This window comes from Lynx canadensis, chromosome A3 (assembly GCF_007474595.2).
Source record: "Lynx canadensis isolate LIC74 chromosome A3, mLynCan4.pri.v2, whole genome shotgun sequence".
NCBI classification, from domain to species: domain Eukaryota; kingdom Metazoa; phylum Chordata; class Mammalia; order Carnivora; family Felidae; genus Lynx; species Lynx canadensis.
The window spans coordinates 59960203-59974785 of record NC_044305.1 but is presented as its reverse complement, the minus strand read 5'-3'; the positions used below and the strand labels follow the sequence as shown (position 1 = coordinate 59974785).

At 34.0% G+C, this 14583-nt stretch overlaps 1 protein-coding gene across 1 annotated transcript in view; it reads left to right on the top strand.

Annotated features, from left to right (window-relative positions):
- Window positions 1-14583, top strand: part of EIF5B (eukaryotic translation initiation factor 5B) — an 82023-nt gene that overhangs the window by 47664 nt on the left and 19776 nt on the right. Inside the window, 5 exon segments of the mRNA XM_032592771.1 lie at window positions 7230-7337; window positions 7510-7620; window positions 10180-10248; window positions 10782-10854; window positions 10857-10894. Coding sequence (XP_032448662.1) covers window positions 7230-7337; window positions 7510-7620; window positions 10180-10248; window positions 10782-10854; window positions 10857-10894 — 399 coding nt within the window.

The window sequence follows — 14583 nt, the reverse complement described above, 5'->3', positions numbered from 1 at the left end:
TCTCTCCCTACCCCTCCCCAACTTGTACTGTCTCTCTCAAAATAATAAACATTAAAAAAAAAGAAGTTAGATAATAAATTTTGTAGATACATATTCTTTTCTTCACATAATATGCTATGGACCTCTTAGCACAATAGCTTTTTTAAGCAGCTTTGTTGAGATATCTACATATCAAAGAATTGATCCATTTTAAGTGTACAATTCAGTACAATTTTGTAAATTAGAGTTGTTCATCTATTGTCACAACTCAACATTATTTTTATCACCCCAGGAAGATTTCTTACACCAATTTGCGTCATTCCCTATTCCTAGTCCTACATATACAGCAGTTCCTATGCCCACCCTCCCTGTCCCCTTATCTACAGTTTTGTTTTCCATGGTGTGGTCAGTTGCATTCTGGAAGCAGATGATCCTCCTCCTGATGTATTGTCAGAGGGTCAGTAGTTGCCTAACACTATGTCATTCACCTTACTTCATCTCATTACATAGGCATTTCATAATCTCACATCATCATCAGAAGAAGGGTGAGTGCAGTACAATAACATACTTTGAGAGAGACCATATGTACAGAACTTTTATTGCGGTATATTGTTATCCTCGTATTTTATTACTAGTTATTATTAATCTTTTACTGTGCCTAGTTTACAAATTTATCATTGATATGTATAGAAGAAACATGGAGTATATATAGGGTTTGGTACTATCTGCAGTATCAGACATCCACTGGGGGTCTTGGAATGTATCACCACCCCTTGGATAAGGAGGGACCGTTGTAAATTCAGTCATATAATATGTGTTTTTTTGTGTCTGGCTTATTTTACTTACCCTGGTTATCTGTGTGGTAGCTGTATCAGAATTTTGTTCATTTTTATTGCCAAATAGCGTTTTGTTGTATAAATATACCATATTTTATTATTATCTATTCACTAGAGGACAGAGTTGTTTCTACTTTTTGGCTATTATGAATAGTACTGTTATATACATGCATTTGCATATGAATCTTTGTATGGAAATGTGTTTTCATTTGGGGGGGAAGGGTGGGAGTATGTACTCCTAAGAGTAAAATTGCTGGATAATATGGTAAATTTGTGTTTAACTTTTTCAGAAACTGTTAAACTCTTTTCCAAAGTGGCTGCACAATTATAGATTCCAACCAGTTGAAGGTTCTCTGTATCCTCACTAATACTTGTTAACCTTTGTCTTTTCAATTATAGCCATTCTAGTGGATATGAAATAGTATATATCTTATTGTGGTTTTAATTTGCATTTCTCTCATGTTGAGCATTTCTCAGTTTGCTTATTGGCCCTTCCGGTATCTTCATTGGTAAAACATGTATTCAAATTATTTGTCTTTTTATTATTGAGTTGTAAGAGTTCTTTTAGTTTTTTTAAATTTTGTTAACGTCAGTTTATCAAAATTTGCTGTTATAGAGCATGCTTCTAGTGTTGTAGTATAGAAATCTTTGTCTAACTTAATGTCATGAATATTTTGTCCTGTTTATTTCTAAATTTATACCTTTAGTTTCTTCTGTCTTTAGCTCTACCTCTGATAAATTAAAAAATTTTTTTTAAATATTCATTTTTGAGAGACAGAATGTGAGTGGGGGAGGGTCAGAGAGAGGGAAACACAGCATCCAAAGCAGGCTCCAGGCTCTGAGCTGTCAGCACAGAGCCCAATGTGGGGCTCGAACTCATGGACCGCGAGATCATGACCTAAGCTGAAGTTGCATGCTTAACCGACTGAGCCACCCAGGCGCCCCTCTGATCTGTTTTAAGATACCTTTTATGCATGATGTGGGGTCATAGACAAAGTTCATTTTTTATTAATTTAACTAGCATCATTGTTTGAAAAGCTATCCTTTTCCCATTGCTTTGGCATCTTTGACAAATCAATAGGTCGGAAATATGAAGGTTTATTTGTGGACTTTGATTTCTGTTTCATTCACCTGTATTATCTGTTCTTCTGCTAGTACCACACTCTCTTTATTATAGTTTTATAGTAAGTTTTGAGATAGGGAAATCTTCCATTGTTATTCCTTTTCAAGATTATTTTGGCTATAATAGGTCACTTGCTTTTCCATATAAATTTTATGGTCAGTTTGTCAATTTCTGCAAAAATCTTGCTTAGATTTAGCTGGTGATTGTGTTGAATCTATAGATCAATTTAGGGAGAATTATCTATTTTAATATTATTGAAATAGGCTGATGATTATACATTCAGTTGAATCTTTTACAGTTTCTTCTAGTAGTGTCTTATAGTTTTCATAGTTTGAGATTTGTAATTCTTTTAGATTTATTACTAGGTATTTTACTGTTTTTGATACTATTGAATGGGATCACAATTGAAAAAATTTTTTTTTCGTTTCATTTTTCAGTATAAAGAAATACAGTTGAGTCTTATAGATTGATCTTGTATCCTGTAGCTATACTGAAATATTTTTTATTCTAATAATATGTGTGTTATGTGTTAAGCTAACACATTCTTTGTGGGGAAAGCATTCAGATTTTCACCATTAACTATGATGTCAATAGTGCCCTTTATAGGTTTGAGGAACTTCCTTTCTTTCTTTTCCTAATTTGTGAGAGTTTATATCATAAATGGAGATGGGTACTTTTTCTATGATATGTTTTGAGGTTGTTTTTTTTTTTTGTGTGTGTGTGTGTGTTAATATATGATGTATTAACATTAGTTTTCAAATGTTAAGCTAACACTTGCATTACTAGAATATATCCCACTTGATCCTGGTATGTAATTCTCTTTATATGTTACTGGATTTGGCAATATTTTGCTGAGGTTTTTGTGATCTATACTTATAAGTGATGTTGATCAGTAGCTTTGCTTATCATATGTTGGTCTGGCTTTGGTGTCAATTTAAAATTAGCTTCCTTAGGATTGGTCAGGAAGTCTTCCTCCTCTTTTTTTCTGCAAGAGTTTGTGAAACATTGTTTTTTTCTGTTTTAAATGGTAGGCAAAATTTACTAACAAAGCTTTTTTCTGTGGGGAGATTTACAAATTTCTAATTCAATTTCTTGTTATCTTTTTGTCATATTTTCTTTTTCATCTTGAGTCATGCTCAGTAATTTTTGTCTTTCTAATAGCTATTGTGTTTTATCTAGGTTGTGAGCATGAAGTTCTTCATTGTATCTTTTTACAGTCTTTTCAGTTTCTGTAAAGTTAGTGGTGTCTCTTTTGATTCTGATTTCGGTGACCATAGTCTTTCCTCCCATCCTCACCCCCTGCCGCCCGTCAATCTAGTGAAAGGTTTTCCACCTTTTTGATCATCTCAGAGATCCAGTTTTTGGTTTTCTATTTAGCCCTTTGAATATGTTATCCCATTGCCTTCTGGCCTCTTTTTTTTTTTTTTTTTTTTTTTTTATGAAAATTAAGCTATTAATCTTTCTTGGGTGCCTTTGTACACAATGAGTGATTTTTCTATATGAAGATATTTTTTTTAACCTTGATTTTTAACAACTTTAATGTGTGTTGATGAGGATATATTTGTATTTATTCTGCTTAGAGTTTATTCAGTGTCTTAGATATGTAGATGAAGGTTTTTCATCCAGTTTTGCAAAGTTTTCTGCCATTATTTCTTCAGGTATTTTTTCTGCCTATTTTTCTTTCTCCCTTCTTTCTGGACTCCCATTATATGCACATTGGTGCACTTGAGAGTATCCCACAGGTCTCTTGAGGTCTTTTCACTTTTCCCAGTTGTCTTTTCTTTTTATTGTTCAGATTATATAACCTCACTTAATCTATGACTTTTGATTCTTCTGCCAGTTTGCATCTACTGTTGAGCCCCTCTAGTGATTTTTTTTTAATTTGTTAATGAATTTTTTAACTTATAGTGATTTGTTTTCTCTTTGTTGATGTCTTCTGTTGATTAGTAATCATTACACTTTCCTTTATTTCTTTAAATATGGTTCCCTTTAGTCCTTTGAAGATATTTATATTAGCTGCTTTCAAGTCTTTGCTAAGTCTAATATCTGAGCTTCTCACCTTTTTGAAGTTTATTTACTTACTTGGAGAGAGAGAGAGAGAGAGAGAGAGAATGATGTGGGGAAGGGCACAGAGAAAGAGAGAGAGGAAGAGAGAATCCCAAGCATGCTCCACACTGCCAGCAAGAGCCTGATGCAGGGCTCATATTCATAAACCCTGACTGAGATCATGACCTGAGCCGAAATCTAGAGTTGGATGCTTAACCAACTGAGCCACCCAGGCGCCCCAAGGTTTCTGACATTCTGTAGACCACTTTTTCTTTTATAGGTCACATTTTCCTGTTTCTTTGTATGTCTTGTAATTTTTCATTTATAAGTAGACATTTTAGAGAATATAGCAATTCTATAGATTTAGATATATCTATAGATTTAGATATATCTGTATATTTAGAGAATATATGAATTCTTTTAGCTCCTTACAAATGTAGTGGTTTTAGCTATTTTTGTTTACTTGATCATTGAGTCTTGTGGATTGCTTCTGTAGTATGATGCTGATGATGTTTCTTCTTAGGTATTTGTTTGTTTTTGGTATGTTTCTTAAGCCTGGCTTCTTAGGGCTTGTACCTGATTGCTAATCCTAGTGGTCAGCCAAGTGACTTGTCAGTGGTTGTGCTTAAACACCTGGAGCTGGTAAGGATTCCACCATTTCCCAGTGGATCTGGCAGTTTACTAGTCCACTCTTTATGCATTTGTAAGCCTCTTGTTGAGCCGGTACTGAGCAATTTACTAAGGACCTGTCTGGTTTTTTCTGACAGCCCTCTGTAGGAACACAGCTTTCTAGAGTACCAGTGATAGATAGGATCTTATCAGTGCCTACTTTGGCTGTCTTGTTCCATATACTCCTCTGTTAAATTTCTGATTGATCCTTCCAGGTTATTGCTTGCCCCACCACTATTGAGACCTTAGTCTAGTTGCGATTTTAGCCTTTTCTCTTTTTTTGCCATTCACATCTCTCCTGTTTTAGACAGTGCTTTCAGGTATGAAACCCCCTGCTCCTCTATCTCATACCTCTTCACCCCATGGAGCTGTGGGAGTGTGGGGAGTATGATGGAACAAGTCTAGAGTAAAACTTCATAGGCTTCTGTACTTTCACAGGTGGGCAATAGATTTCTTGAATTAATGTTTTCTCAGTTTGTTATGTTGCCTTTGGTTGGTTTCTAGAGTCTTTCAGTGGTTGTTGTTTTGGTTATTTTGCTCAGTTTTGTTTCCTTTTGGGGGAGAGGATTTGCTGAGCCATTCATTTCATCATTGAAGAAGTCCTGCCTCAGTACCTTTACTGCTACAAATTGTAGCATCTTACGGAAAGATCCTAATTAGTCTGTTTCAGCTGCCAGAACAAAATTTCTCAGACTGGGTGCTTTAAACAACAGAAATTTATATTCTGATAGCTTTAAGGCTAAAAGTTCAAGATTGAAGAGTCAGAGGGTGGTTTTCTGGTGAGGGCTCTCTCTGGTTAGCAGATGCCTGCCTTCTCACTGAGTCCTCATATGACCTTACCCTGTGCAGGCTCAAAGAGAGATTTTTTTTTTCTTTTTTTTTTTTTAACTTAAGGACACTTGTCCTATTGGATTACGGGCCCCACCCATATGAGTTCATATAACTTTAATTGCCTCTTTAAAAGCCCCATCTCCAAATACAGTCACATTAGGAGTTAAGAATTCAGTGTATAATTTGGGAGAGATGCACTTCAGTCCATAACATTTCATGATTGCAAAACCTTGCCACCTATAACTTTCTAAAACCCATAGCAGGACTTTTGGATAAGAATCTCCAGTGTGGAAGGAGTCTCTAATGATTCTATGCAACCACTAGGTTTCAGCCTTGGGGTTTGAGGAAATATTCATTAAGAAATCCCCAACTACAGATGATTAAGTGGTTACTAATTTTTGCTGTTATAAAACAATACTGCAGTGAACAAACACGGTTGTACATATGCATTTCTGTATGTTTATGTCATTGTTTCAGGACAGATACTTTCAGGTAGAATTTCTGAGTTAAAGTCTAAACTACATTGCCTTCCAGAAAATTGTAATGCTACACCAAGTGTGGGAGGAAAAGGCAAATTTTCAACCATATCAGATCCTAACTAAGGTCATGATGTCTATATTTGAGTCTTACAGAGTATAAAGTTCTTGTGTATGACTCCTTGTTAGTAAATACATCTGACTTTTGACGTTCCAAAATGTTTTTTCATTCCATTTTTTGTAGAAAGATCCAGTGTCTAGTGGTAAGTTAGAAAGTAAATAATTTTTACAAAAATGGTTTTTAGATGGAAAAATAGTTTTATAAATTCCATCAAAATTTTGTTAGAAGTCTTATCTCCTTTAAATGCCCAGTTTACTATGCTCAAAAAGTTGGCCTTTCAAGGAGCTGCTGGCATGTGTGTTTTTGTTTGGTTTTCAGCTGAAGTAGCTAGGTATATGCTACAAGAGAAACACATGATCCAAGAACATGCCTCTCAGGCTTGATGAGTGGTATCTTAAGGTAGGAAATGTCATTAGACTCTTAGGCTGAGGATTAAATATACCCTCTCTTAATTGAAAGTTTTTTCGGTAAAGTTTATTTTAACTTATTTTGAGAGACAGAGAGCGCACACATGCAAGTGGGAGAGAGTGAGGGAAATAGATTCCCATGCAGGCTCCAGGCTTTTAGCACAGAGCTGATGTGGAGCTCAAATTAATAACCAGAGCTGAAGTCAAGAGACGCTTAACTGACTAAGCCACCCAGGTGCCCCTCAATTGAAAGGTTTATAGCATTTGTACACTATCAAAGTTTTCAAATAAATTGCCTTTGAAATATTTTATTTATAGTTTGAAGTTCTAATGAAATTGTTTGAATGCAAGAGTATATATATATCTCCTTTTATATAAATCCCCACATAAGTTAGAGGTTGTACTGTATACTAAGTATGATAGAAGATCAATTTCTTATATTCCATTAAATAAGCAATGTACAAAAGTGTTCAGAAAGTTGGAGCCAAAATTTTACATGATTTTTACTCTTAATTTAATAATGTTGCTCTGAAATCTATTTTAGCAGGTTTCCCTTTGTCCAAAGGTACTGTAAAGGGAATTAGATTGTAAAGTTTACATTGTAAAGTGCAGTTACATGTAGTTAAATCAACAGAGAACCTTGGATGAAGGTTCTGGCATTCTCTTGCTAAGGCAACATAATTTAAAGGATGATGGCAGTCAAGGTTTGAAATAATTTTGTGATTTTTTTTTCATTCCTAGAAACGACGACTTGAACACAGTAAAAATGTAAATACAGAAAAGCTAAGAGCTCCTGTTATTTGTGTACTTGGACATGTGGATACAGGGAAGACAAAAATTCTAGATAAAGTAAGAAAATATTGTTAGCTTTGATACTTCTTAAGTGAATGATATCTTATAAAAAGCTAATAGAAACCATAGCATATATAGGCAGTTCTGTTAAATAGGTTGCTACCTTCTTACTGCTTTTGCTTCTTTTTATATTTTGAAATACAAATCTGAATCTGCTATCTTATCCCAGCTTCGTCACACACATGTACAAGATGGTGAAGCAGGTGGCATTACGCAACAAATTGGGGCCACCAATGTTCCCCTTGAAGCTATTAATGAACAGACTAAGATGATTAAAAATGTAAGTACAAATGTAAATGTATTTTGCATGTTTCAATCTCTAACAAAAATTCAAATATAGGAAAAAAGGTTAGTATAAAGACCCACGTGCTCACTATTTATAATTAACACTTGTGCCACTTTGCTCTGTTTTGCTTCAGATCTTTTTTTTCCCCCCAAAAGAAAACATTAGATGAATAGGAACCCTCAAGTTTCATTTCCTTTCCTCTTGCTCCCAGAGGCAATCACTATTTTGAAGTTAGAGTATGTTTCGCCTACATGTTTTAACATTTTCACCATAGATCTCCATGTTTAAAAACTGTTTCCTCCCACACCCTTTTTAGCTTCTATCAAATTGATTGTATTTTCTTTATCTCCCTTATATTCTCTACTTTGGAGATATTCAGCTTATTTATCCAAAATATAACACAATAAAGAAAATCACATAAGATTAAGGTAAAAACTTAATGAATCATTATAAAGCAAAACCTTTGTGTAATCCATGTTAGGAGATAGAATCTTGGCAATTACCTCAGAAGACCTCTCTTATGTCCCTTTCCAATCAAAACACTCTTTCTACTCAGGAGGAACTTTTAAAGTAATCTCTACCTTTAATGTGTTAGAGGTTGCAAAATGTTGCTATTCTAAGCCTATTATTGTGTTTATTTATTGGATTACTTCTTTAGAAAACTGCCTGGTTTGCTGTTTGGTTACTCAGGATAATATGTATAGTGAAGGCAGAATAATGCCTAATCCTTTACCTTATTTACTAACTTTAAAAATAAAGAGTGACTAATTTTGTTCGGTTTTGTATTGCTATAAACTCATGGATTGAAACATATTTACTGTGTTTTAATTCATTTATTCTTGTGGTGAGATAGTCTCATCTTCATCTACTGATTTGCTACTGAGTCTTTTTGGTTCGCTTTTAGTAGTGTTTGGTTGCATCCATGCTGTTTGGTTGTAGCAGAATCTTCCAGGCTCATCTACATACCATGCTCCAGTCTTGGAACTGGGCCTTATAAAAAAAAAAAAAAGAATCCGTAATTCCATTATCCTAGAGCAGGTGAAAAGGGTAAATTTGGAACTGAGAAGTAATAAAATTGATAATGACACACATGATAAATATTACATGCTAATGTGTCTCTACTCCTTATTTTGTCTTAGTTTAGTATATAGAAAGGGTCTACAAATTTGTCTCCAGTTTGGGGAAGGGAGGTTTGGTTGAGATTATGTTTTATGAAGCTTGTTTTCTGGTAGATTCCTAAGGAAGGAATAATGGGAATAATATTCTTTGAGTTTTTGAATATTGTATACTTTGTGGCCTTCATCCTGGAAAGTCAGTTGGCTCCATATAAAATATTTGATTCTCATTTCCTTTCCTTAAATATCTTAATGTTACGCTGGTTTCTTCTCACATAAATTATTGCCTTTCAAGTTTGATCACAAGCTGGTTTTCATCCTTTTATAAGTAATGTGGCCTTTCTGCATCTTGGTGTTGATTGTTCCAGGTCAGTTTTCCAGTTATGTGGAAATTTTCCAGCTCCATCTCAGTATGTAGTTTAAAATATTGAGCACCATTTTCTTGAATTATAGTTTTTTAAATTCATAATTTAGAATTTATCTTGGTTGTAATTTATCTGGTATTTCTATGTTAGTCATTGGAGATTTTTCAACAGCTCATTCCACTAGTTGCCAGAAACTTGAAATCTGGTTTATTTTAGAACACAGTTAAAGAGCACGATTTTTATTAGACGTATATTAAAGTTCTCAGGATAACTTTTATATGACAGTTCTATTTTTTGTATTCCAGAAATACAAAATAGAAATAATTATGGTGCCCAGTGAATGTTGATTTAAGATCACCAGTATGCAAATATGAGAGGTTTTACATGATGAATCATTTTGACATAGAACAGGAGATAAGATTTTGAAAAATCATTTGAAGATTGACAAAAAGTATAGATAAACAAGTAAAAGTTTTGTGTGTGCGTGAGAGAGATTTGTTGGTCAGTGCCACACTTTAGGTTAAAGGAGAATGTGCATATCAGGCATGTTGTAATTTTTTTCCATTCATTAATGAACTTTTGTCCAGAAAATTAAGTGTTTATGATGTTATTTAAATAAAGCAGCATATGAAGTCTTTCTTAAAGATATTTCAGGTTGATGAGGTAAATTTTCTTTAAATGTATTTTAGGATTTTTTCAAAGCTTAGAATTGCTTTAAAGTTGGAACAGATACATTTTTCAAACAGCGAGAACCTCTTCTTGCATGTCACCTTTTTATAGATAGTCACTCTAAGATGACTGCTGTCATTTATTACTTACTGATAATCTGCTCAAAAATTTTTATGACCTTAACAAAGAGAATGTTTTCTTATTTCATTTTTTTCCTTGCAAAACTCCTTTTGATATTAATGAAAATACTGTTGTGCTTTGCTGCTTCACTCACTGTTTTAAAACCATTTTTTAGAAAAGGAAGTGGTGATATTTTTAAGTTTTCATGGCAGAATAATTGTTTTTATAAGAAACTTTATAAGTTTGGCTTCCTGAAGCTCTCCACTTTTCTTCACCTTTTCTAGTTTGATAGAGAGAATGTACGAATTCCAGGGATGCTGATTATTGATACTCCCGGCCCATGAGTCTTTCAGGTAAGAGCACTTGAAACCAAACTGCTTGAAACGATAAGTCTAAAGTTCAGTGAGTCAGAACGTCTGATTAATCAATTTTTGGGTTGTATTTTTAAGATATGTGGTCCCACTATTGATCCTATCTGTGCCTTACTGAATATGCAGTACTTTATTTGGATACTTGTATTTGTAGAGATCTTTTATACTTTGAAAGACCAAATCCTAATACATACTTGGTCTGTCTCCTGTGAAACCCATTATAGGTGGAATTTATCCTGTTGCCTCTTGGCCATATTCCTAGCGCAAAAAACTTGGCCAGTACAATTTGCAGAAATATTGGAGTAACTTCTGGAACTAACTCATTCCAGCTGATGTCAATTCACTGTGTCAGATAAGCATTTGCAAGTTAAGGGCTAATGGCACTTGAATGTTAATGCATGCACTTCATTTTGTTTTTTTTTTTTCTGTAGGTTTACAAGAAATTAAAAATTTGTTTAAGCAAAATAGTAATTTTAAGATTTCTACTTATTCATCTTTTCCCCTCTTTTCAACAGAATCTAAGAAACAGAGGAAGCTCTCTTTGTGATATTGCTATTTTAGTCGTGATATTATGCAATGGTTTGGAGCCCCAACAATTGAATCTATTAACCTTCTGAAATCTAAAAATGTCCCTTCATTGTTGCCTCAATAAGGTAAGCTCCCCTGAAAAATTAAATGTGAAGACATGGTTCTAAATTTTTGTGATTAAACAAATGTGCCATAGTAAACTTTCATATAAGAATATGTACTCATGCCAAGTTAAATGTATTTTGACAGATTTATACACACATATAAAACCACTACCATCGGAACATAGACCTTCTCCATATTCCCAGAATGTTCCCTCGTATTCTGTTACAGTAAGCCTACCCCCTTTGTCAAGCCCAAACACTGATCCTCCCATCAGATCAGTCTATAAAACAGACTGTTTCATATTAATGGAATTAAACAGTGTGTAATCTTTTGAGTCTGGCATTTTCCACACACTTGTTATTTTGCATTTATCCGTGTCGCATATACCATTAGTGGTTCCTTTTCATTGATGAGTAATATTTCATCATCTGAATAATACCACACTTCATCCAACTTACAAATTGAAGAATATTTGCATTGATTCCACTTCTAGCTTATTAAGGAAGCAGCTATGAACATTTCCACAGGTCTTTGGGTTGACATTTCTTTTGGGTAACTATTTAAAAAGAGAACTGCTGGGTCAAGTGGTATTTATATGTTTCACTTAATTAGAAAATGACATTTTCCCAAAGAGATCATACCACTTTATATTTTAGGATTTCAGTTCCGCAAATTCTTGCCAACATTTGTTCTACCTACAGCTGTTGTAGTAAGTGTGTAATGCTAAATTATTATGGTTTCATTTGCATTTCTGTCATGACTAATGGCATCAAGAATCTTTTCATGTATTTATTTGCCATCTCTCTCTTTGTGAAGTAACTATTTTAAAATCTTGGTTCATTTTTTATTAGATTGTTGTCTTGTGGAATTTTTAGAGTTCTTTATTGTTGATATAAGTCTTTTGTCAGTTATGCATATTGCCGGTATGTTCTTGTAGTCTAGGACTTGGTTTTTCATTTTCGTGATGATGTGTTTTGAAAAGCAAAAGTTTCTAATTTTGGTGAAGTCTGATGTGTAGGAATTCTTTATAATTTGTGTTTCTTATGTTCTGTAAGTAATCTTTAACCACCCCAAGTTTATGAAGAAAATTTTTAAGTGTTTCTAGATAGTTAACATTTAGGTCTGTGATTATTTTTAGTTAATTTTTGTGTATAGTATAATTTAAGGATCAGGGTACACTTTTTTCTACGAATATCCAGTTCAAAACCTTTTGTTGGAAAGATTATACTTTCTTTTTTGATTTCTTTTTATAATGATGTATAGTTGACACAAGGTTACATTAGTTTCAGGTGTACAACATAGTGATTATTATATTCTACATTGTTTTGCTGTGCTGACAAATGTAGCTACTGTCACTGTATATTCTACTATTATAGTAGCATCAACTATATTCCTATGCTGTATCGTTCATTATTGTGATTTATACATTCTATAACTGCAGTCCTATACCTCTTACTCCCCTTTACCCATTTTACCCATGCCTCTCCACCTCCAGCCTCTGACAATCGCATTGTTATGTTTATGGGTCTGTTTCTACTTTTTGGTTGTTTGCTTGTTTTTTTTCTTCTTCTTTTTAGATTACACATACAAGAAATCATATGGTATTTGTCTTCTCTGTTAGGCTTATTAACTAGCATAATATCCTCTGGTCTGTCCACGTTGTAAATGGCAAGATGTAATTCATTTTATAGCTGAGTAATACTCCATGTGTGTAGTGTGTGTGTGTGTGTATGTACATGTACATACCACATCTTATCCATTTAACTGTCATTGAACATTAAGTTGCTTCCATATCTCGGATATTGTAAATACTGCAGCAAACATGGGGTGCCTCTGTGTTTTCATATGAGGGTTTTCATTTTCTTTGGGGTAACACCCAGTAGTGGAATTGCTGGATTATAATGGTATTTAAATTTTTAATTTTTTGAGGAAACTCCATACTGTTTTCCACATTGGTTGCTCCAGTTTACATTGCCACCAACAGTGTAGGAGGACTTCCCTTTTCTACACCATCCTCACTGACACTAGTTATTTATTGTCTTTTTGATACTAGCCATTCTAACTCTGTAATAAGGTGATATCTCATTGTGGGTTTTGTTGTGTTTCCCTGATGATTATGATGGTGAGCATCTTTTCAGGTGTCTCTTGACCATCTGGATGTCTTATGGATGGAAAAATGTTTATTTAGGTTTTCTTACTCTTCTTTAATTTGATCATATGTGTTTGGGGGTATAGCATGGTAGATGGTCTTTATGTTTGATGTTAACTCTATTGGCTATATCAGTTGCAAATACTTCTCTCATTCCATAGGTTGCCTTTCGGTTTGTTGAAAATTTTCCCTCACTGTACAAAAGGTTTTCATTTTGGTGTAGTCTCAATAGCTTATTTTTATTTTTGTTTCCCTTGTCTTTGGAGACATAGAAAAATGCTGCTACAGCTGATGTCAGGGAAATTACTGCCTTTGTTCTCTTCTAGTTTTGTGGTTTTAGGTCTTACCTTTAGGTCTTTAATACATTTTAAGTTTATTTTTGTGTATGGTGTTAGAAAGTGGTCCAGTTTTATTGTTTTATAGCTGTCCAGTTTTCCCAGCATCATTTGTTGAAGAGACTGCTTTTCCCCATTGTATATTTCTTTCTCCTTTGTAACAGATTGACCCTAAAGCATTGGTTTATTTCAGAGTTCTATTCTGTTCCAATGATCTATGTGTCTGTTTTTGTGCCAGTACCATTCTGTTTTCATTACTTTAGTGTTGTACTATAGCTTGATATCTGGGATTGTGTTATTTCCAGCTTTGTTATTTTTTCTCAAGATTGCTTTGGCAGTTTAGAGTCTTTTGTGATTCTGTACAGATTTTAGGATTATTTGTTAAAGTTCTGTGAAAAATGCTTTTGGTATTTTGATTGGGACTGCATTGAATCTGTAGGTTGCTTTGGGTAGGATGGACGTTTTAACAGTATTCTTCCAGTCCATGAGTGTGGTCTTTCTTTGTATTTGTTTGTGTCATTTTCCATTTCTTATATCAGTGTCTTTGAGTTTTCAGAGTACAGATTTTTTACAGTTTTGGTTAAATTTGTTCCTAGGTATTTTATTCTTTCTGGTACAACTGTAAATGGAATGGTTTTCTTAACTTGCCTTTCTCCTACTTCATTATTAGTGTATAGAAATGCAAGAGATTTTTGCATATTAATTTTGTATCCTCCAACTTTATTGAATTAATGTAGTTTAATAAATTTTTGGTGGAGTCTTTAGGGGTTTCTGTATGTATTATCCTGTCATGTACTGATAGTGACACTTTTACCTCTTCCTAACCAATTTGGATGCCTTTTGTTGTCTGATTGCTACTGCTGGGACTTCCCATGCTATGTTGAATAAAAGTGGCAAAAGCAGACATTCTTGCCCTGTTCCTGATCTAAGAAGAAAAGTTCTGTTTTTCACCACTGAATGTGATGTTAGCTGAAGGTTTGTCATATATGGCCTTCATTATGTTGCAGTATGTTCCCTCTAAACCCACTTTGTTGAGTTTTTATCATGAATGGATATTGGCTTTTGTCAGATACCTTTTCTGAATCTGTTGAGATGATCTTACGATTTTTGTCCTTTATTTTGTTAATGTGGTGTATCAGCTTGATTGATTTGTGGATATTGAACCATCTTTGCATCCCTAGAATACATCCCACTTGGTTG